Source organism: Lipotes vexillifer, unplaced genomic scaffold (assembly GCF_000442215.2).
Source record: "Lipotes vexillifer unplaced genomic scaffold, Lipotes_vexillifer_v1.1 scaffold82, whole genome shotgun sequence".
Taxonomy (NCBI): domain Eukaryota; kingdom Metazoa; phylum Chordata; class Mammalia; order Artiodactyla; family Lipotidae; genus Lipotes; species Lipotes vexillifer.
In genome coordinates, this window is record NW_006783121.1 from 1,724,598 (window position 1) to 1,750,536 (window position 25,939).

At 38.0% G+C, this 25,939-nt stretch overlaps 1 protein-coding gene across 1 annotated transcript in view; it reads right to left on the reverse strand.

The window, feature by feature from the left end:
- The window catches only part of DIAPH2 (diaphanous related formin 2), an 886,998-nt gene that overhangs the window by 225,254 nt on the left and 635,805 nt on the right, over positions 1-25,939 (reverse strand). Inside the window, exon 24 of the mRNA XM_007455866.1 lies at positions 13,292-13,456. Within this exon, the coding sequence (XP_007455928.1) occupies positions 13,292-13,456 (165 nt within the window). The remainder of the gene's footprint in view (positions 1-13,291; positions 13,457-25,939) is intronic.

The following is a 25,939-nucleotide window of genomic DNA, read 5'->3' on the forward strand; positions in this document are numbered from 1 at the left end:
CCCGGCCTGAGTGAGCCAGAGCCCCAGAATCAGCTGCTCCATTAACCCTGTCCTGTCTGAGCAAAGAAGAGATGCCCTCCGGCGACCTACATGGAGAGGCAGGGCCAAATCCAAAGCTGAGCCCCGGGAGCTGTGTGAACACAGAAGAGAAAGGGAAATATCTCCCAGCAGCCTCAGGAGCAGCGGATTAAATCTCCACAATCAACTTGATGTACCCTGCAGCTGTGGAATACCTGAAGAGACAACGAATCATCCCAAATTGAGGAGGTGGACTTTGAGAGCAAGATTTATGATTTTTTCCCCTTTTCCTCTTTTTGTGAGTGTATATGTGTATGCTTCTGTGTGAGATTTTGTTTGTATAGCTTTGCTTTCACCATTTGCCCTAGGGTTCTATCTGTCTGTTTTTACTTTAAAAAAAAATTGTTTTTCTTAATAGTTATTTTTTATTTTAATAACTTTATTTTGTTTTCTTTTATCCCCTTCCTTCCTTCCTTCCTTCCTTCCTTCCTTCTACTGTTTCTCCCTTTTATTTGGAGCCGTGTGGATGAAAGGCTCTCGGTGCTCCAGCCAGGAGTCAGTGCTGTGCCTCTGAGATGGGAGAGCCAACTTTAGGACACTGGTCCAAAAGAGACCTCCCAGCTCCACGTAACATCAAACGGTGAAAATCTCCCAGCGATCTCCATCTCAACACCAACACCCAGCTTCACTCAACGACCAGCAAGTTACAGTGCTGGAAACCCTATGCCAAACAACTAGCAAGACAGGAACACAACCCCACCCATTAGCAGAGAGGCTGCCTAAAATCATAATAAGTCCACAGACACCCCAAAACACACCACCAGACGTGGACCTGCCCACGAGAAAGACAAGATCCAGCCTCATCCACCAGGACACAGGCACTAGTCCCCTCCACCAGGAAGCCTACACAACCCACTGAACCAACTTTAGCCACTTGGGACAGAAACCAAGAACAACGGGAACTAGAAACCTGCAGCCTGCAAAAAGGAGACCCCAAACACAGTAACATAAGCAAAATGAGAAGACAGAAAAACACACGGCAGAAGAAGGAGCAAGGTAAAAACCCACCAGACTTAATAAATGAAGAGGAAATAGGCAGTCTACCTGAAAAAGAATTCAGAATAATGATAGCAAAGATGATCCAGAAACTTGGAAATAGAATAGACAAAATGCAAGAAACATTTAACAAGGACCTACAAGAGCTAAAGAGGAAACATGCAATGATAAACACCACAATAAATGAAATTAAAAATACTCTAGAAGGGATCAATAGCAGAATAACTGAGGCAGAAGAACGGATAAGTGACCTGGAAGATAAAATAGTGGAAATAACTACTGCAGAACAGAATAAAGAAAAAAGAATGGAAAGAACTGAGGACAGTCTCAGAGACCTCTGGGAAAACATTAAACACACCAACATTCGAGTTATAGGGGTTCCAGAAGAAGAACAGAAAAAGAAAGGGACTGAGAAAGTATTTGAAGAGATTATAGTTGAAAACTTCCCTAATATGGGAAAGGAAATAGTTAATCAAGTCCAGGAAGCACAGAGAGTCCCATACTGGATACATCCAAGGAGAAACATGCCAAGACACATATTAATCAAACTGGGAAAAATTAAATACGAGGAAAACATATTAAAAGCAGCAAGGGAAAAACAACAAACAACACACAGGGGAATCCCCATAAGGTTAACCGCTGATCTTTCAGCAGAAACTCTGCAAGCCAGAAGGGACTGGCAGGACATATTTAAAGTGATAAAGGAGAAAAACCTACAACCAAGATTACTCTACCCAGCAAGGATCTCATTCAGATTTGATGGAGAAATTAAAACCTTTACAGACAAGCAAAAGCTGAGAGAGCTGAGCACCACCAAACCAGCTTTACAACAAATGCTAAAGGAACTTCTCTAGGCAGGAAACACAAGAGAAGGAAAAGACCTACAAGAACAAACCCAAAACAATTAAGAAAATGTGAATAGGAACATACATATCGATAATTACCTTAAATGTAAATGGACTAAATGCTCGCACCAAAAGACACAGACTGGCTGAATGCATACAAAAACAAGATCCACATGTATGCTGTCTACAAGAGACCCACTTCAGACCTAGAGACACATACAGACTGAAAGTGAGGGGATGGAAAAAGATATTCCATGCAAATGGAAACCAAAAGAAAGCTAGAGTAGCAACTCTCATGTCAGACAAAATAGACTTTAAAATAAAGAGTATTACATGAGACAAAGAAGGACACTACATAATGATCAAGGGATCAGTCCAAGAAGAAGATATAACAATTGTAAATATTTATGCACCCAACATAGGAGCACCCCAATACATAAGGCAAATACTAACAGCCATAAAAGGGGAAATCGACAGTAACACATTCACAGTAGGGGACTTTAACACCCCACTTTCAACAATGGACAGATTATCCAAAATGAAAATAAATAAGGAAACACAAGCTTTAAATGATACATTAAACAAGACGGACTTAATTGATATTTATAGGACATTCCATCCAAAAACAACAGAATACACATTTTTCTCAAGTGCTCATGGAAGCTTCTCCAGGATTGATCATACCCTGGGTCACAAGTCAAGCCTTGGTAAATTTAAGAAAATTGAAATTGTACGAAGTATGTTCTCTGACCACAACGCTATGAGACTAGATAGCAATTACAGGAAAAGATCTGCAAAAAATACAAACACATGGAGGCTAAACAATACACTACTTAATAACAAAGTGATCACTGAAGAAATCAAAGAGGAAATCAAAAAATACCTGGAAACAAATCACAATGGAGACACGATGACCCAAAACCTACGGGATGCAGCAAAAGCAGTTCTAAGAGGGAAGTTTATAGCAATACAATCGTACCTTAAGAAACAGGAAACATCACTAATAAACAACCTAACCTTTCACCTAAAGCACTTAGAGAAAGAAGAACAAAAATACCCCAAAGTTAGCAGATGGAAAGAAAGCATAAATATCAGATCAGAAATAAATGAAAAAGAAATGAAGGAAACGATAGCAAAGATCAATAAAACTGAAAGCTGGTTCCTCAAGAAGATAAACAAAATTGATAACCTATTAGCCAGACTCATCAAGAAAAAAAGGGAAAAGACTCAGATCAATAGAATTAGAAAAGAAAAAGGAGAATTAACAACTGACACAGCAGAGATACAAAAGATTATGAGAGATTACTACAAGCAAATCTATGCCAATAAAATGGACAACCTGGAAGAAATGGACAAATTCTCAGAAATGCACAACCTGCTGAGATGGAACCAGGAAGAAATAGAAAATATGAACAGACCAATCACAAGCACTGAAATTGAAACTGGGATTCAAAATCTTCCAACAAACAAAAGCCCAGGACCAGATGGCTTCACGGGTGAATACTATCAAACATTTAGAGAAGATTTAACACCTATTCTTCTCAAACTCTTCCAAAGTACAGCAGAGGGAGGAACACTCCCAAATTGCTTCTACGAGGCCACCATCACCCTGATACCAAAACCAGACAAGGATGTCACAAAGAAAGAAAATTACAGGCCAATATTACTGATGAACACAGACGCAAAAATCCTCAACAAAATACTAGCAAACAGAATCCAACAGCACATTAAAAAGATCATACACAATGATCAAGTGGGGTTTATTCCAGGAAGGCAAGGATTCTTCAATATATGCAAATCAACTAATGTGGTACACCATATTACCAAATTGAAGGAGAAAAACCATATGATCATCTCAATAGATGCAGAGAAAGCTTTTGACAAAATTCAACACCTATTTATGGTAAACACCCTGCAGAAAGTAGGCATAGAGGGAACTTTCCTCAACATAATAAACGCCATATATGACAAACCCACAGCCAACATCGTCCTCAATGGTGAAAAACTGAAAGCATTTCCACTACGATCAGGAACAAGACGAGGTTGCCCACTCTCACCACTCTTATTCAACATAGTTTGGGAAGTTTTAGCCACAGCAATCAGAGAAGAAAAGAAATAAAAGGAATCCAAATCGGAAAAGAAGAAGTAAAGCTGTCACTGTTTGCAGATGACATGATACTGTACATAGAGAACCCTAAAGATGCTACCAGAAAACTACTAGAGCTAATCTATGAATTTGGTAAAGTAGCAGGATACAAAATTAATGCACAGAAATCTCTGGCATTCCTATACACTAATGATGAAAAAATCTGAAAGTGAAATCAAGAAAACACTCCCATTTACCACTGCAACAAAAAGACTAAAATATCTAGGAATAAACCTACCAAAGGAGACAAAAGACCTATATGCAGAAAATTATAAGACACTGATGAAAGAAATTAAAGATGATACAAACAGATGGAGAGATATACCATGTTCCTGGATTGGAAGAATCAGCATTGTAGAAATGACTCTACTACCCAAAGTAATCTACAGATTCAATGCAATCCCTATCAAACTACCACTGGCATTTTTCACAGAGCTAGAACAAAAAATTTCACAATTTGTATGGAAACACAAAAGACCCCAAATAGCCAAAGCAATCTTGAGAACGAAAAATGGAGCTGGAGGAATCAGGCTCCCTGAGTTCAGACTATACTACAAAGCTACAGTAATCAAGACAGTATGGTACTGGCACAAAAACAGAAAGATAGATCAATGGAACAGGATAGAAAGCCCAGAGATAAACCCACGCACATATGGTCACCTTATCTTTGATAAAGGGGGCAGGAATGTACAATGGAGAAAGGACAGCCTCTTCAATAAGTGGGGCTGGGAAAACTGGACAGGTACATGTAAAAGTATGAGATTAGAACACTCCTTAACACCATACACAAAAATAAGCTCAAAATTGATTAAAGATCTAAATGTAAGGCCAGAAACTATCAAACTTTTAGAGGAAAACATAGGCAGAACACTGTATGACATAAATCACAGCAAGATCCTTTTTGACCCACCTCCTGGAGAAATGGAAATAAAAACAAAAATAAACAAATGGGACCCAATGAAACTTCAAAGGTTTTGCACAGCAAAGGAAACCATAAACAAGAGCAAAAGACAACCCTCAGAATGGGAGAAAATATTTGCAAATGAAGCAACTGACAAAGGATTAATCTCCAAAATTTACAAGCAGCTCATGCAGCTCGACAACAAAAAAAAGAAACAACCCAATCCAAAAATGGGCAGAAGACCTAAATAGACATTTCTCCAAAGAAGATATACAGATTGCCAACAAACACGTGAGAGAATGCTGAACATTATTAGTCATTAGAGAAATGCAAATCAAAACTACAATGTGATATCATCTCACAGTGGTCAGAATGGCCATTATCAAAAAATCTAGAAACAATAAATGCTGGAGAGGGTGTGGAGGAAAGGGAACACTCTTGCACTGCTGGTGGGAATGTGAATTGGTACAGCCATTATGGAGAACAGTATGGAGGTTCCTTAAAAAACTACAAACAGAACTACCATATGACCCAGCAATCCCACTACTGGGCATATACCCTGAGAAAACCATAATTCAAAAAGAGGCATGTACCAAAATGTTCATTGCACCTATATTTACAATAGCCCGGAAATGGAAACAACCTAAGTGTCCATCATCAGATGAATGGATAAAGAAGATGTGGCACATATATACAATGGAATATTACTCAGCCATAAAAAGAAACGAAATTGAGCTATTTGTAATGAGGTGGATAGACCTAGAGTCTGTCATACAGAGTGAAGTAAGTCAGAAAGAGAGAGACAAATACTGTATGCTAACACATATATATGGAATTTAAGAAAAAAAAATGTCATGAAGAACCTAGGGGTAAGACAGGAATAAAGACACAGACCTACTAGAGAATGGACTTGAGGATATGGGGAGGGGGAAGGGTAAGCTGTGACAAAGTGAGAGAGTGGCATGGACATATATACACTACCAAACGTAAAATAGATAGCTAGTGGGAAGCAGCCGCATAGCACAGGGAGATCAGCTGGGTGCTTTGTGGCCACCTGGAGGGGTGGGAGGGAGGGAGACACAAGAGCGAAGAGATATGGGAATGTATGTATATGTATAACTGATTCACTTTGTTATAAAGCAGAAACTAACACACCATTGTAAAGCAATTATACTCCAATAAAGATGTATGGGAATGTATGTATATGTATAACTGATTCACTTTGTTATAAAGCAGAAACTAACACACCATTGTAAAGGAATTATATTCCAATAAAGATGTAAAAAAAAAAAAAAAAAAAGAACCACAGCTCATTGGGAAACCACGGGAGGCCAGATTCAAGGAATGCAGACTCTGCACATACCCTGATACTTACTAGCAACGCTGCCCTTGAACCACTGATGTTAAACTCCTCACCAAACTCCTCTGGGTTGGGACACACAGTTTTGAGGGGCATGAGCCTGCTGTGTCCCCCTTTGCCTGGCAAAGCAATAAAGCTATTTTTTTCTACTTCACCCAAAACTCTGTCTCCAAAATTCGATCCGGCACCAGTGCACAGGGGCCGAGTTTCAGCATCACTTCCTGTTGTTTGGACATAATTCAATAATAACTTATTTATGGGGAACACTTCCTTGAAAAATTCTATGTGAGGTGTTATTGGTAGAACTAAAGATATTGCATTTTGTTTCCAAGTTGTAGTTATTACTAGACTTTAATGAGAAAAGTAGGCATTGAACTGATTTTGTTCATATTTTCAGTGTTAGGTATTATGTTGTCTTAGATTTCTAAAGGGCAATATCCAGCTTGCCATAAACAATTTTGATAACTTTGAGAAATACCTTTAGAAACATTTATGATATCCTAAATTTTTATAATATTAATCTAAAATGTGCACCCATTTAAAAACCATTTATACCTGTAGGCATTTTTCTCATGTTGGGGAATGTGGGTTTTCTTTAAACCATGGATGCCATTATTACATATTCCTTTAGTTCATTATGATATAGTATTTGGCTTTTTTATAACAAGGAACAATCATCTCAGAAAAATAGGGCATCTACTTCTGGCCCAAAATAAACAGTCAAACAGAATACCATAGTTGATAGGTGACATCGTTTTCTAAAGAAGAATTCAATGATGTCTGTATAATACAGTAAAGTCTGCTCTCCGGCACAGCTGGGGAATGAAGTATTCTGGTCAAATATTCTGCTTAATAGAGTTACCATGTATTTTACATGGATTGCCTATTTTCAAAGAGTTGCAATAGCTCAAAATAAACCTAAGGCTATGTAGCCAGGGTGGTCCCATCTGAGCTCAAAGGGAATTATCTGGATGTCTGTGATTAAATAGGGGGAGCTAGTGGGCCCTTAGGGCTCTATCTGCATGAAAGGATTTATGCTGGTACTTCATTTATCCCTGGCTTCTAGGAAAAGGAAGATACCTGCCTAGGTGCCTGAACAAAAGCGAGGAAGAAGGGCAATGGAGGGGATAATGGTTTTAGGATCCCCTTTAGGTCTCTAGGACTTCAAAAACAACTTTTAAGCCTCCAAGGAGAAAGGGATCAGAAGAGACGAGAAATAAACTTTTTAAGAAGGGTCTCGGGAAGCGTGGCTACGTCTGCACTGAGCATAACCCCACACTCAAGTACTGCAAGGACTGGAGCAGCAGGAGACTGCAACCTTGGCCCCGATGTGGCCATTATCATTGAGGGCAACTCAAGCAGCTTTGCCAGCAAAACACATTCAGCAGAGGGGAGCGGGAGCTGCAGGAGGACAGGAAGGGCAGGACTTTGTCTATTTTGTTTAATGCTATATTCTCATCACCCTAGAATAGGAGGCACTCAAATATGTGTGGGCAAATGTCAAGCAGTGACTATAGATGACACATGTTTCAGCCCATATGAGATGACTCCAGATGTACTTGTGGGAGTGGAGACTTTGCAGAGAGCTTGAGTCCTGCCAGTGGGGGTAAAGAAGAGATAACCTGGGATATCTGGATTATTGTTACTAGTGTAAACATCTGAATTCACAGATGATGAGACAGTTAGCTTACAAATAAAACTATATTATTTCAAGAGGCACATCAGGGTCTTTGCTGTTTCTCAGGGGCATCTTCATAATATTAATTACCATTTTATTGGCAAAGCAAATATGCGTCAACTTTTGAGGCGTCTAGTGGAGATTTTGGATGACGGAATTCTAGATAATAGAGTTTATATTACTGATTAAGACTTCTTTGCTCAAGAACATATTTGGTTTCTAACATAAGTCCACCATTTTTACAATACTGTACTAAAGTTTCCTTTAAATGTCAAGTGCTTTGTGAATTGAAGGCTTAAAAATGTTTCAAAATAACTTAGTGTTCTTGGATCAGGAACTATATACACAGCCTTTTTATGCAAAAATTCATCCTCATTTCTTTAAAGGCAAATTGCCTTTAATGAATGGATAAAATGTTCTATATATTATCAATTTAGCCTTTGAGTGCAGATGCAGGTGCTCACCTTGCTTTCCAATTATAGTTTAGATTTAGACATGATTGAGTCCTTGTAAAGAGGAAGATGGCTTGAGGAAAATGAGAGCTTCTCAAAATTAAGTATCTCCATAAGCCAAAATGGCTACAAGGAGCTTTCAGATAAGGTTAGATTTTAAAAGAACAATTACTTAAGACAGAAGGAAGAACATCCCTAACTAAGAATTAAGATAAGAGCGACCTTGGTTGGCATAGCTCTCCATGCTGCACTAGCTAGGGAGCAATTAACACAAGATGACAATCACACATTTGCCTCCGAGCCTTCATTTACTGAGCCTTGGATACTGTGCTCCCAAAGTTTCTCTCTGTTGTAAGAGGCTCAGGTCCTCTTAGACACTTACTGCTGTTTTGTTCTGCTGCCTCCCCTGTCAATACTTGACTTTTCCCAGTCTGGAAGGAGAGTTAAGTGATTATGGCTTATTCAGCCAACCTTAGGATGGTCTGGGCTTTAAGTAATCTTAGTTCCTTTGATTTTGTAAACCACATTAATTTTCAACAGTTTAGATTCTATCCTGAGGACACAAGTCATTAAAGAATCATAAGTCAGGAAAGTAACATTATCTAGTTTGTTTGTTTTTTTAACTTTTACTCTGACTATAATGTGGGGAATGGATTAGAAGTTAGATATGGTAGGAGAAGCAGGCAGAGAGACCAGTCAGGACATCATTGTAATTAACAGTCCAGCTGAGAGATGGCAGGGGCCCAGAACTAAAGTAGAGTCAGTGGGCTTGGAGAGAAATGAGTGAAGTCCAAAAATATTTAGGAGGTAGAAGCAACAAGACTGAACAATGGCATAAAATGCCATGATTTATAGATATCACTTAGCCTCCTAACACTTAGCCATCTAAGAGCTGTTGAAAAATTGTTACAGTCTTGAGTTTTTAAAAAAATTCTTAAAGTTTAGTCATCAAATGAACAGTAGCAAACACTTATTTTGTTGAGGGGAGATCTGCTAGCCTGATTAACAGTAATGGTAACATTTTCTTCTTAAGTTAGGCCAACGGATCTAATAATCCTATAAAGCCTTGTTCCTCTATTTCTAGTATATAAGATATACAATGAGTACGCTCACACAACAAAATTTACTGAGTGCCTGGGTAACAGATCGTTCTTTAAAAAACAAAACAAAAACACACAGAAGCAGCAGGAAACTGACAGATTTAAAAGAGAAAATAAATATTTTCTATAATTTATTTGGAGCTATGAAAGTTATTGAAGTATATAACACATGCCTCAAACACTTTCCCAACAGCTGAAAATAATTTTTATGCCTAAGCAAGATGCTGCATGGTGGTGAAACACACAAGGTTCACTGATTTTGAACATTCTATTCCAAATATCTTGAAAGAAAAAAGACTGTGCAGTCAACTATTTGAACTAGTCAAATGACTGAAGCATAAAGGAGAATAAGCAAAAGAGATGTTTTGATAGTACATAAATCTGGAATTTTTCTTCTACAAAATATTCAACTTAAATTAGGGATTATTAATTAACCTTGCCTATATTATAAGAAGTTTTTAAAACTCTCTTGCTCTCAGAGAAGCTAACTAGAAAGAGAGTCTTAATTCTGAATTTAGAAATGTTTCCAATTACATATATCTTCATGACAATATATAGGACATTCAGCTGAACATCTTCAATATTCTTATTAGTTGAGTAATATGTAATATGAATGATATGAATAATTTATAGAGCAGCATCTCATAGAGATTGCCCAATTTTGCTTTCATTCATTTGAATGTGACTATTTTGAAAAAGGTCTTAATCCATAATGTCAACCCTTTTTGTTTATTTCCATTTGCCCCATCTTTCGGAGGTTATCTCTTTCAGGAAGCTTTTTTTGGTATCTGTATTTTGTTTATGCTACACATGCCAAATAGATCTCCCAAGATGAAACTCTGAGCTCATCTGGAAGTAATTTTTGGTAGCACATGAATCAGAACTCTTATTTTCTTCTCAGCACTACTGGTATTTTATTGCTTCCATCTATAGTCCAATATGCTTTTAAGCGCCAAGGACGCTGAGGCCAGACACACAAAGCACTAAGAAAATGGGAATTTGTGGCAATGACAACTTTTGTCTCTCTTTCAAGGTTCTTCCCTCCCTTGGGAGAGTGAAATCACTTTAAGCTCACTATGAAACAGGGACATGGTGAGCACAGATGATTGACTGAAGTTGGTGATGTTGATTTAGGAGTCTTCGGCTTACAGGTCAGGTGTAAAACCCTTAAACCTACTTGTCAACGCCAGCTTGTCAAAGTCCTACGGATTTTTCAAGACTGTCTAAATGTCACTTTCCCTATGAAGGCTTCTCTGGCCAGCTCAGGCAGGGTTAGGCAGCCCCTCTTTTGTATTACTATAGCACCCTGACGTATTTCTATGGCAGCACTTACCAAACTATATTGCATTTGTCCGTTGCCCTCCACTCATGGATAGAAACCATTCTCTTCCTTTTGTCTCTGGACTAAAGCATTACCAAAATCAAGTTGGTTCTCAATAAGTAATAACTGAATGGACAGGCAGAGAATGGCTAATAATATGCTCCATCTGCACAACATAGGTTATGAGGTGTTTTCACATTGTGGTGAGGAAGCCATGGCAGGAATTATCACTCACATTTTAAAAATGAGGAAACTGATGCCCAGAGAGGTTATGTGACCAGCTCAAGTTCAAAATAGCTAAAAAGTTGCACACTACTTCTCATGACAGCAAGTCTAAAAGTATTGGTAAATAGAGGTGGTAGCAGTAGTATTCTGTAGGACAGGTGGCAATGGCTGGCCAAGACACAGTGTAGGAGCTGGTCACCTGTTTTGAAAGCTCCCAAACTCTTAGCAGGTTCTCAAGAAGTTAACTTAAATGCACACACAACCGGGCTTCAGAGTGTCAACTTATTTACAATGAGAATGATTTATGACAAATAATTTCCCTGTACTCAAGCTACACCCACAGTGAAGCCAGTAGACAAAAAGATATATCCTGTTTATGTATGGAATACAAATGACTCTCCGAAATTCCCACCATGACTCATAGACCCTAAAGAAGTTCTTTGAGATCAGTAGTGTAATCCCACCATTTCCTAACTAACTAACTAGCTAGCTAGCTAGCTAGAAAGATAAATGACTTACCCAATCACATAGCTTGTTTGTGAGAGCACCAGGACACAGAATCAGTTCTTCTTAACAATAATATCCTTACCTTTTTAAAACTAAGCTATGACTGAGAAATAATACAAGTATAGTTCTTGGCAAGGCTTCTAAGCATCTGGGTAATAGGACTAAACATAGGCTGTCACACAGGAATTATAATTCAACAAATGCTGCAACGCGAGAGAAGTACAGCAAATTCTACTCTATGTCCACGTATTGGGGAGGTAGGGGGCACATGATATGACAGGCAGTGTTTTAGGATCCCATTTATGTTAAAAACAAGGTCCTTTTTCATAGAGTTTGACAATATTAATTATATTTATTTATCTCTATTAACCCATAGACATTGATGCTACCAAAAAAGAAAATTATTGGATTTATCTTTTCCGTGTCAACTGAAGTGTATTTTCTTGTCCCCATCCCTTTTCAACATACTTTTTTTTTTTTCTTTTTGAAAATTATCCGAGTAAGTATAACCTGGGTGTGTTCCTAATGTCTAAGATTTGAAAAAGCCACTCATTGCCAGTAGAATATATTTTGCTACTTATTGACCAGCTAAAAAGTTAAATATGTGTGTCTATTAAGAGGCAAAGACTTAAGACAAAAATCAGCTAATATTCTCAGCAAAAAATAAGACAAATGATCATATTTATGAAAGTTTCTGGTTTAGCTTCTATTATCAAAGCCAGGGTGTACTCTCGGTTGTCTGTCCTAAATCAGTAGATGAAAGCAAATGCTTTCCACAAGTATATTTGTAGTTCATAGACTGTGCAAATCACACCAAAATCAAATGATTTCATGGAGCAACACCGTCAATTAAGAGAGAGAGTCTTGTTTAGTGAAGGATTGCTTTGGGGATAGAAACAAACAAATGAATTAGTTTGTTGATTGATCTTCCTGCTGGGGATAATTGCTAGAATTCCTTCTTTAACATAAAGGGACTTTTACCTGTTTGATATCAACTATTGTGCGTATCCTTCTGTTACTATCACAATCGGAGACTGTGCTCTTCTATGCCTTCACTGGATGCAGAGAAATATTCCCACAGCATTTATACAACAAAGCTTTTGCTTCCCTCTAGCATCATAACTGGCACCCTGATGATCGACCTCCGATTAATTCTAACGTTTACCATTATCCTCAAGAGTTATAGTTTGAAAAAGGAGAGCTCAAATTCTGAAAGAAACTTTAGGTATTCCAGGTCATTTATTGATATAGAGTCCAATTTAGAATCAGTTTCTCATCTAGACTATGAGAGAAACTTATTCATCAGTCACAGCATTTTAATGTATTGAGTAAAAGATGATTTTAGATGTTAATTTTTAATCTAGGTCAAATTATAATATTATGCTGTATAAAAAATCAGGGTCATTTGAGTACCAATTCATTCATTTTCTCTAAAATTTCAGCAGTAAAATTCCCATGTGTTCCTAAAGTTGAAGATAATTCATTTAGGTTCCCATTATACATTAAGCCAGCCAACAATTTTTAATTCATGTCACAGGTATAAAATATCTGTCAATTCCTGTTAAAGGGCTATAACATGAAATCAATATGGTCAGTAGGTATGTAAAATAAAATGCCTATGGAAGAAATTATTTAAAAACAAAAGCAACAGGCCTTGCAAGGCTTTAAGACATATTACTTACCAGGAACAAAGTTTGGAAGTTGCTGAGATCACCGAAAAATTCTTCTATGCTCACTGTCTTAGAGTCAAAAATAAAGTATTCTCCAAGATTCTCATAGAGCTTTATCATGTTGTTGTGCATGGTGAGTAGTTTTTCATACTGTTCTCTGGCACCCTTTGTAAAGCTGTAGCTTTCTGTTAAGGAACATGATCCAATGGTACCTCAAAGGCAATCACTAGATGTTAAGACTGAATTATAACATTATTTCTGTAAACACTTCTGCATTACTTTGCTCGGGTTGCCATGACAAAATACCACAGATCAGGTAACTTAAATAACGGAAATTTACTTTCTCACAATTTTGCAGGCTAGCAATACAATATCGAGGTGTCAGCAAATTTGTTTTCTTCTGTGGCCTCTTTCCTTGGCTTGAAGATGGCTGCCTTCTCCCTGTGTCCTTACCTGGTGGTCCCTCTGTCCATGTTGTCTGTGTTCTAATCTCCACTTCCTATGAGGACACTGGTTATATTGGAGTAGGGCCCACCCTAAGGACCTCATTTTAATCTAAATACCTCTCTAAGTGTCCTATCTCCAAATACAGTCACATTTTGGAAGTTTTCAGGGTTAGGGCTTCAACGCATGAATGGGGGGGACACAATTCAGCCCATAACAACTTGCTGGAGTCATTATATTGGTCAGTGAGCTGTGAAAATCTATAAGTGAGGCAGAACTATTTAATGTATAACCATGAAGAACATATTTGCTGAAACATGTTTGCTAAATGAAAACACAGAAGTATAAATACCAGAAAACTGCCTCATATCTTTTTAGGAGGGAGATAGGGTAGAAACAAACAGCAATGAAAAACTTAGGGAAAAAAGTATATATTTTCTTTTTTTAATACATATTCTACATAGATGGAGAGGTTACAGTGAATTCTATATATAGGTTATGTATCTATATGTGTGTATGTATACATATACACATATATCCCATATGAGGAGGGGAAAAAGAGGGAGAGAGCAAAAGAAGGGAGGAGAGGAAGAGCTTTGGAGAGGGAAGGATGGAGAGGGGAGAGAGAGGTGGAGAGAGATTCTGCTGTAGCTCTAGAACCTTAATTACCCAAAGCGCTTGTTCAAACCCGAATGCTGTTTGCTAAGTCTGAGCCAATGGGCCTGAGGATTATAATTTCTAACAAGTTCCCAGATGACACTGAGGCTGCCAGTCCAGTGTAACCCAGCAGGACCCAATGAGGCCTTCCCATGACAGACCCCTCCTCCATATCTTCTCCTTTAGCTCCTTTCTAAGTGCTTAGATAACAGTATCTGATGCACATTTCCTCAGTTGTTTTACAGATGCTAAAACCCCCACCAAATGGAAGAGGTTAACTACTTGGTGACCTTGAGCACATAGCCCTGCAGGCCTACAGGAGCCTGAGGATGGACAGTGTTAACCCCTGTGACACCACCCTGTTACCTCACCACCAACCAATCAGAGAACTGTGCACAAGCTGATCACATACCCTGCAACACCCCTCCCTCACCTGGTCTTTAAAAATGCTTCCCTGAAACCCTCTGGGAGTTTGGGGCTTTTGAGCACAAGCCACCCACACCCGCTCTCCTTGTCTGGCGCCTATAATAAATGCTGCACTTTCCTTCACCACAACCTGGTGCCAGTAGATTGGCTTTACTGTGCATGGCCAGAGGACCCAAGTTTGGTTCAGTAACACCAGGACTACACTTTCATCAGTATACTCCGGAAAAGTATTTATCCCCAAATTAATTACATTACTGTTTTAAAATTTTTATCAAAAAAGTGATAACAACTACCACTACTACCAAACATAAAATGAACCAGGTATGTAAATGTGTCTGACTAAATGTATCTCATTATGTGTAAATTTATAGCAAGAAATTATTGACTTTATTCCTGATTATAGAAGATACAGATATAGAAAATTATCTCTTTAGGTGACTTAGAAATATAAAAAGGTAAGTAAACTAAAATTTCCAACAACTCAGGGTTGTGAACTTTTTGGGACATTTCCTTCTGGTCTTTCTTCTATGGCTGAAAGCTTTTGAATGTTAATTGATAAGAATGCTTCAGAAAAAGGGCTTCCCTGGTGGCACAGTGGTTGAAAGTCTGCCTGCCGATGGATGCAGGGGACACGGGTTCCTGCCCCAGTCTGGGAAGATCCCACATGCCGCAGAGCAGCTAGGCCTGTGAGCCATGGCCACTGAGCCTGAGCGTCCAGAGGCTGTGCTCCGCGACGGGAGAGGCCACGACAGTGAGAGGCCCGCGTGCCACAAAAAAAAGAATGCTTCACAAAAAGGTAAGTAGACTAACCATGAAGAATATAAAGGAAAGCAAATCTACCTTTTACAATTAAGTCTATTAAAAATCAATAATGATCACAGAAGTAAAATGTCTTTAAATGTAAAGGTACTAGATTTGCACTTGTTAAAAAAAAGAATAATAGCACAGTTTGGGGTGTGCTACTTTAAGATCTACTACAGTGTATTCACATTTTGTGATAGTATTATTTTATCAGGTACTGATAACTGTGTCTTGAAATGCTGGATTTTATAAAATTTTCTGAATTCTTCAGTGTGTTTTATCATAACCTGGGGCCAAATTTATTTTCCATGGGAACACAGCTCTAGTTTCACAGTGGAAGTCAGTGGGGAAATCAGACCATTTCTGGAAAGTTACTTTGCAGCTGACACTTGCAGGATATAGCAGGATTTTAAAAGTGAGATGCTTCCCTTCCCAGGCTCCTTCTTACGCTACTTAAGTATTAGCATTCACATTAGCCACACAACAACCTCTTCCTTGCTAAGGAGTGACATTAAATCTTTCAACCCTCAAGCCCATTTTGCTGTCAATAGACCTGAAAGAATTAATGCATTTCTGACTTATTCTACTTGCTTTTTACAAATAAAAGGGTTGTATGTAATGCTACCTACATATTCTGACTTTACCTCTGAGAATATCACATTTGTTTGATTTTTAAAAAATAATTAATTAATTAATTTTTGGCTGCATTGGGTCTTTGTTGCTGAGCATGGGCTTTCTCTAGTTGCAGCTAGCGGGGGCTACTCTTCGTTGCAGTGCGTGGGATTCTCATTGCGGTGGCTTCTCTTGTTGTGGAGCATGGGCTCTAGGTGCATGGGCTTCAGTAGGTGAGGCTCACAGGCTCTAGAGCGCAGGTTCAATAGTTGTGGCACATGGGCTTAGTTGCTCCGTGGCACGTGGGATCTTCCTGGACCAGGGCTCAAACCCGTGTCCCCTGCATTGGAAGGCAAATTCTTAACCACCTGTCACCAGGGAAGTCCCTATTTGTTTGATTTTTAAGAGTGTTGAACATCCTGTTTGAGAGCTGCAGAAATAAGACAATTCTCTTTATTTCTCAGCATAGAATAAAAGTTAGATTTTTGTTTTCTAGTCTCTCTTGCCTAAATAAAACAGACCCATGCCAGACTTGCTAAGAATACACGCTTTGCAAAGGTCACTTACTTACATTCTATTTGCAGCAAGGTACTAAACTGTGTATATTTCAGAAGGCTCAACACCTGTACAACACACAGAAAAAGCCAAAGATAGAAAAAAAAGGCAAAAACTGGACATTTACCATTTATCATAACACAATTTTTCACCAGCTAAAATATGCCCATGTGGTGATACACAATTTCATAAATTTGCTCTCCTAGAAGAAAAACTGATTTCAGAAATTCTGTCTGTATACCAAAGTGAGAAAATCTGAAAAATTCTGGGAATGGTTTCGCTTAGAAATAACAAATGGAAAACAGCCCAGTCTCCGAGTCCTTTACTTCTCTTCACAGTGATTACTTTGTAAAAGGGATGCAGGGCATGACTCAGCACTGAAATCTTTCACAAGAGCAACCCTGTCACCAAATCCTAGCTGGGATTCTGCAGGTGAAAAAGAACTGGACACCATCATTCCTTTCCACCTCTTTATTTCATTTAAGACATTTTTTATTTTCTTTCTTTGAGCAACCACTAAACGCAAGATACTGGTTAGTATTATGCTAAGCATTGTGCTTGATACAATGATCATTAAAGCCTAATCCAGACCCTGAAGCAGTTTATAATATAATATTACAAATAATTCTACTTATTAATTTGCATTTGTACAGGACGTTACCATTTACGATATACTTTTCCTTCCACTATGTTCCATATCCTTCATAACAACCTTGTCAAAAAGGCAGAGAAATACCACTATTCCATTTTTAGAGCTGTGGAAACTAGATAAAATGCACTCATTTTATCAATAAAACTGTAAACATAGTAAATTACATCCCCCCCCCTCCAAAAAAAAACAAAGGCACTCATCCATCTAAGGTTAGAATGTAGTGAAGGTGAGCAGATGTGCCACCCCAAAATGTGCCTCTTTGGAATAGATTATTTTGAGCTGATTGAAAAACAGCAGACACAGGAAAAGCTCTGAAAAGAGTAAAAGTTACCCATTTGAAAGGGAAATTTCCATTTATAAAGGAAATCTCTATTTGTAAGGGTATCTTCCTCTCCGTACCAGGAAGAGAAGGAGGACACCAGAGAATCAAGGGTATCAGGAGTATCACTGGTGAAGTTGCAGATTTAAACCTGCAGAACAAACCTTACCCTTGTGTATGGTGCTTTTCCCTGTAACCCTCTCCCCCATTATGGGTGTCCTCACATCTTTTATTTGTCTTTAGCTGAAGACGGTATTTAAGCTGGTGACTTAGGCTACTTTGAGGAGTTACTCATTTTTCTCCGAGTATCTCCCAGGTACACATGAGGTATTCAAGTTTATTAACCTCTCTCTGGTTTTCTCTTGTTATTCTGTCTTGTATTACGGGGAAGCGGTGGTGGTGGTGGTGGTGGGGTTGGTCCTCAGCCAATTACTCAGTAGGGTAGAGAAACAATTATTTTTCCTCCCCTATAGTAGACATCATGATAGACCCCTGCATGATACTAGTATAACATTCTTTTCACACGGTAGAAGTGTACTATTTATAATGACAGTGACCTTCACGCTGCCAAATGCAACATTCACCCCTCTGTCCTCCTTTTGATGTCTCAGCCACATCTGACACATTTAGCCACTCTTCTTCGTTTCTATGACACACACCCTCATGCTTAAAATGTTTTTCCTCTTACCTCCTCTCCTTCTCTGGCAAGTTCTATAAAATATTAGAGTACCCTGAGGGCTTGGTCCTGACTCCTCTGTCTATAGTCTAACTGACCAGAGCAATTCACATGACTTTAAATACCATCTCTATCAATGACTCTCAAATTACTTGTAGCTCCAGTCTCCCCACTGAGATACTTTTATAATCAACTGCCTGCTTGTCATCTCTACTTTTTTTTTTGTTCATGGCGTCTATTGGTATATCAAATGTAAATCCTCTCCTGCAAACCCTCTGATAGTTTCCTACAACACTCGGAATAAAATCCAATTTTCTTCTCAGCGTTTATGAGGCTCTACATGATCTGGCCTTTACCCACCGCTGCAACCTAATCTCACCCCATTCTCCCTCTTAAGCACTGTGCTGAGACTCATTAACCTTCTTTCTCTTCCTTGTGCCTAGCAAGCTCTCATACCCAATTCAGGGCCCTTGCACTTGTTCTTCTTTCTGCCTAGGATGTTTCTTTTTCACCAGGTCATTCAACCTCAGCTCAACTGCCACCTCCCCAGAGAGGCTTTTCCCCAACCATCCAGTCTAAAATGCCCACTCCCATCACTATTACTCTGGCCTATTTTATTTCATTCTGAGAACTTATCACTATCTGACATTATCTCTTTTATTTATTTACCTGTTCATTGCCTATGTTTCCTCACTTAAAAATATAGCCCAGGAGAATAGACCTTCCCTGTCTTGTTGACCACTGACTCACTGAAAGCAGCTCTTTTGCCCCTTTCCTGTTTGCCCGTTTCTGTTCCCCTCTAACCTTACAAGAACCTAATTATAAGAATGAGATCACTAGGTAATTTAACCTAACTCCTAACTTATGCTCTCCTGAATGCACACCACACCTTGCCTGACCTGTTGGTTCTTTTCCTAGAAAAAAAGCAGTAAGAATGAAGAATTAAGTAGTTAAGGAATGACTAGCTCTCTACCCCCAACGGCCCCCTTAGCAATTCTGCAGGCAGATCACACAGGCAAGATACCATCTGAAGAGAGTGTCAGTCCCTCTGCACACAATGGAGAACGATGCAGAATCCAACCTCCTGCCTTGATGATTCACTGAGATTCTTCCTCCTTTTCCCCTTTAAAAACTGTCATGGCTAAGCAGAATCTTGGGAGTTGGTCATGGGACATGAGTCCACCTTTTCCCCAGATTGCCAGCTTTTCTGATTAAAGCACCTTTCCTTTCTACTGACACGTGCCTCTTGATCATTGACTTTAGAGTGGTAAGCAGCTGAACCTGAGTTCAGTAGCATCATCAGCCCCTAAAACACGTAGCAGACATAGTAGCAGTGAAAAAAATAACTAAAATCAACAATAATAATAATGATCATTACACCTAATCTTTTATTTATTTTTTGTGTTTTAATTTACTCTGTGGAAGTCATTGTGAACGCTTCCCATGCATTAATTCCCATGCAATTAATCCTCACAACTGTTTTCTGAGGTAAGAATTTACCCAAGGTCAGACAGCTGGTAAGTCACAGTAATGGGAACAAACTGAGAATGGGTCCAGAACTCATATTCTTAACAACTATGCTATAGTTTCTCAAGAACTATTTGGTGAAAGAGAAAAGTCTCATTACAACATCACATTGAAAGATGCACCATGGGTTTGACTTGGGTACTTGGGAAACTAAAACCCTTCCTATACATCTTAAGATAAACCAATTTCACAACAAACCTTATTGATAGAGAATATTTTAATAGTGATTTTCTGAATACTTGAGAAAAAAATTTAATCCCCTCATATTTTCATCAATCTTGACATTTTAAATTCATTTTTAAAGGTAGACTTCAATCATATTGATTTTATTTTAAACCTATATATGCAATAGAATATATTTATCAGTAGAATGATGGTCTGTTTAAGTTGTTTGTGTAATTAGACCTAGATGTGGCCCTAGTAGATACTTTAGTAGATAACATTTTAAATTGGGCATTTTATTTATCTCCCATAGTAGAGACCTGAAATTGAGAATACATTTTAAAGGAAATAAGTCTTAAAGTTATCTTCTGGGATGCCTGGTAAAGAAATAATTTATTAGAAAATGTATTTTATGAAAGGGTATTTGGTGGCTCATGGGTAGTTTTCATCCTAGAGGCCAAAAGTCACTTTCTTGTCTTAGAGATACAAGGCATCCTTATAGCTACCTATAGAATTCTGTTCTATTTATAATGTAAAGTGCATATAACAGGATTGTGCCTACAGAGAAGAGGGAGGAAGTAGAGATTTGAACTGAGCTGCTGCTTCCTATTTGGGAGTATTTAAAGCTTCATTATAAGAGAGACTTTAGAAAATATGTTGTAGACTCTTGTGATGGACTTCTCTGGGCAAGGCAGCCTGCCTTTAGCTGGGTTGTGAGAGCACAGAATGAGAAGCCAGTGGCCATGTTTAGGGTGACATAGGAAGGACAGTTATGGGCACACTGTGTAACTAATGCTAGAAGCTCTTCTGATGCCTTTCCCTGAAGAACTATTGAAGAGAATGGTGAGAGCAGCAGGAAAAGGCCATTTGCTCCTGGATGCTCAGATTTCTTGGCCTTTGGTGCCACAGGAGATGGTGACAATGGCTGTATTGGTATCAAAGAATAAGGTATTTTGTGGAAGATGATTAGACTATTCCAGGACCAAAATGTAAACTGACCTCTTCCCACCTGCTTAAGCAACCTTGGGAGTCCTTGAAATATTGAGAGAGAAGAACCCTGGAAAACAATGATCTTTCCAAGATGAAGTTCAGAGATAGGGGTAATTCATAGTAATTTATAGACTAAAAGAAATAGAAGCTTAAGGCGGTAAAGTGGGCATATCAAATGCATATAAAGTTATCAGTTGTAAGGGGAAAAAAGCAGTTGAGAGCAATTTTCCTTTTATTAGTTGACTTTCAGATTCATTTTTCTACAAAGACAAGCATTTCTGATTTTTCCAGCTTAGAAGTTTTTGAAGATAACTGTGAACTATTGTAAAATTACATCATCTTCTCTCTAACAGAAGTGTTTGTTGCAGGGTTTATAAGCTAAAATGTGGTCAGCATTTTAAAAAGCTAGGAGGTAAAATGTTAATCTTTAAAAAGTATTATTAATTTTAAACCATTTGATCTCAATCATGAATCTGGAAACAATTTATAAAACATACATCGTAAGTCCCACAAAGCATTTTTATATTAACTCATTTGAAAATCTGACATAGGGAAGCAGTCTTCACACAAATACTTTGGTATTTACACACTACACAGAACTGTCTAAAGCTTTTATCATCTATGCTTTCGTGTGACTATATACAGATTTATAGATTATATTCCTTACTAATATAATAATAGTACGGACTTGAAATTCAACCTGAAATAGCTATAATTCACCCATAGGCATATATTCAAATAGGAAATATTTTTAATACTTTTATTTTATACTTTTATAGTGTATATTTATATACATTATATATAGTTTTAAACTATTTTCAGCAGCTATAATTAGCTGTCTATAAATTGATTGAAGGTAGGTATTGTAACCCTTGCCCTCTAACTGGCACAATAGCTGATGGGGTTCACAACACATTACCCCAAAATATGGCACGGTGACATACTGAATACTTTAAGCTGAAGGAATTTGCGAAAATGGAAGAAGTAGGAACATCAGCGCTCTTCTCTCCTGAAACAGGTCAGAAAACGCCGACGTGAGAGGTAGCTTCCCTATACCCCAAAGAAAGGAACAACCTTATCTCCAAGATGGAGGAGGGACACCAAGAAGTATCTGAATGAACAGGCCTTTCTTAGTTCCCCCCAGTTTACTATACTTCATACTATTTGCCCATTCATATCTTTCTATGAATTGCCACTATTTATCAAACCTAGCATAAAACCACTCAGGTTTAACCATTTCTTTGGGTCTTCATTTCCTAATGAAGGCTTCCATGCCACATAAAACTTATATTCAATAAATGTGTATGCTTTTCTCCCATTAATCTGTCTTTGTCGATCTTAATTTTCAGATGCAGCCAGGGACCTTATGAGGACCGGGGAAAACTTTTCCCTGCCCTACAATAACATTGTTGCATCAAATACTAGGCAGAATTCTACTAACACTACTGTTTGTCATTTTACTTAATTTTGATGTGGAGAGTAATTGTTAATACAGAAAACTTGTTCCATTAGAACTGGAATAAGCATTAGCAGAGCACTGGGGATGAAGGAGTTTATGTACCTCACAGCTAATTGAGTCAAATCCGTTCTTACAACTTCTCAACTTAATAGGCAGTACATTAGTTATGATTTTAATAAAAAACTTGAAATTCGAAATATCATTACTGCTGGATTGTTGAGAACATGGAAAAATCAACTTGAGATCCACTTAACCTTCACACACGATTTAGTTAGCAACATGGCACAATTATCCATTTAAATAAAAGGAAGTCACAAATATAAAATCTATTACAGAATACAGAGAATATTTCCTCTTTCCATAACCTGTCAGAAAAGATGTCTCTAAATGCTAAAAAGATAAATATTAATTTTTTTCATTTAATTTGAATATATAATTTTTAGTCAAAAATGATTACTATTTTAAAGAAATTTATCTTTAAAAAATAATACTAAGGCATATTAAAGTAGCTGGAATTTACTTAGAGACCACACATTATGTGATAAATACTCACTGATGAATATTTTAAAATGTGAAACATTAATAAGAACAATATAGAATACATATATTAACCTGCAATTGGGTTCAACATAATAGTTTAAAATGGTTCAGGATTTAGACTACAAAATTCTTTAACAATCAGATTACAAAACTTAGGCATAGGACATTTAAATGACATAACAAAGATAGCATAGCCAACGATAGGAATTCTGAACCAGTCTCCAGTTTTTAACATATAGGAGGCAATTATGTTTCCAGAGAGATGAACCAATTTTGTAATGAGCCCACTTTTTCACAGATGGCCCGAGTCGGCTGGGTATAAAGAAAATGCTTTTAAATCAGTTTCCAGTTAAAGCCACAAATGTGATGATCATTATAGAGGTAAGAGGTACACTCAGGCCCTCCTACTTTTCTCTACCCCATTCATTTCATTATTCACTCACTGTGCCTTTTGTGTACATTTCTTTTTACTCTTCCTTTGAAGACAGACTCTAGCTTTGCATTCTGAGACACCTAACAGAGTGATTTTTCATTTAGTCAAAGATATTTATTAAGTGCCTACTCTGTGCCAGGTATCTTCTAGGTTCTGAAGATATCGTAGTTAATATTGATACAAAGTCACTGGTCACTGCTTTCACGGAGATTACAGATTCATGGGAAAGCATACATTAAACAACTAGAAAAAATTTTAAATTACAAATTGAAAACTGTGATTGCAAAGCACAGGTTGTTAAAGAGTGTATATTTGGGAGACCTAACTTAGACTTGTGGGAGTACGGGTGGGCCAGGAGTCTGGTAATGCCACTTGAGGGGTGAAATATGAAAACTCAGACCTGAAGGGGCAGAGCCAGGAGGAGCACTGGAGTAGGGTGAGGGAAGGCTCTGAAGGATATCAAATACTGTAGGAACATAAAGGAGAGAGAAAAGTCCTGGACTATTAGAGCCGATGGAGGAAGTGGGAGATAGGAGAGAGATGGTTCCTGACGTCCATAGGGGCCAGATTCTACAGGTCTCTTAAGCATTTTGAAATTTTTCCTGAGACAGATGTAAGTCATTGAAGGGTTTTAAACAAGGAACTGATACCATCCAATTGTTTTGCTCAAAGGCATAAAAAATGCTGGCTAAATTAACACATACATGTACACTAACGACAATAAGAAAAAACCCTAGGACTAATGCAACATAGAATACTGTCTAAATGATAGTAAGTCTACTTGCTAGTTCCTAACTACTGATAAGAAGAGTATATATTATGTAAACATCCAATTAAAGTGTATCTGATAAATTATTGAGAATTTACATAGTATCAAAGGCAGTTAAAAAAATAGCAGGTGTTAGGCAATGCATAACTATTGAGACTGGCATATAAATAGTTGCATTTAGAGTAACATAAGAGTTATGATTAGAAAAATTTGAGATTGATGTGTATATTTTGGAATGTCAGTATTATTATTGAATATTCATAGTCTGCACACACAGGTGTTAATTAGATCAAGTACTACCTCCAGCCTTACCTCACGCTCAGCTCTCAGCGTCATTTATCATGTGGCAACAATGTATAAGAAACTGGGAGATTAAGTAGAGAAAAAGGAAGTAAATAAAGTGACCAGACATGGCTCCTAACCCTTCCTGAATTTACAAACTAGTGTTGGGAGACAGATAAATAATAGCAGAGCAACAGTAGCAGAAACTAATGTTTAGTGAACTCTTACAATGAACCAGGTACTGAGCTAAATGTTTTACAAGCGTTGTCTTATTTAATCCTCCCAATGGCCCTCTGATGCATATATGCTATCAGTAACTCCATTTTACACATGATGAAATTTGCCTCAGGGAGGCCTACTGACTTTCTCAGTGCCATCTCCGCAGTAAGTGGTGGTTTCAGCATTTGAACCTGGGTACCCTTACCCACATAGCTCCCCCATAACATAAAAGTATGAATTTAACCAGCATACCATACTGCTTCTCTTGTTTAAAATAAATAAGTAAATAAATAAAAGTGCATGGTAAAATAAACTAAGCTCCACAAAGGAATTCCAGAAAAATATAGAAACACATGGAAAGAAGTGATTCTGAGATTATTAGATGAGGTTTCAGAAGGAAGTAACTTTTGACTTCCATCTTGAGGTATGGAAAAGATTTTTCTATCCAAAGAGAAGACACCACAGGCAAGGAGAATAGCATGAGCAGAGGTATAACTGTATCTGGAGTTATCAAGAAACTTGGACTATTCCAAGATAACATAGGTTGAGAACGCAGGGAGCTGTAGAGGAGGACAGCCTGTGATGGGTGGCAGAATAGGCCACCCTAAAATATGCCCATTTGGCATAAGAATTATTTTGAGTTGAAGGCACTTGGGAAAACAGCAAATGCAGGGAGAGGCCTTCTCTGAGCTCCCCTTATCTGCATAAAGACAGATCCTCCAAAAGGAACTCAACTGTCATAAACCTCTTCCCTGGGAGTTTCATCAACCAGAGAAGAATGACTCTTATCGAAGGACAGGAGACTAGAAGTTGACACCACACCCAGACAAACTTTGCCTCATACTGTCATATCTTCCATCTATCCTCCTGAGGTTCCACTTGTCTTTCTTAAAAATCCTTTACTCTCCTCTAAGTGGCCTACGTCCCATCTCCCCTTCCCCTATTAAGATATTGTGTAAGCTCTCAAATCTCACTGCTTGTTGGGTGTTCACTTCTTTTTCTCCCTGTTATGTCATAATATTAAATCTTAATAAATTTGTATACCTTATCTTCAGGCTAACCTGTCTAGTGTCAGTTTGTTTCATAGACTCAGCTGTTGAACCCAGGAACATGGAGGGCAAGTCTTTCCTTCCCTAC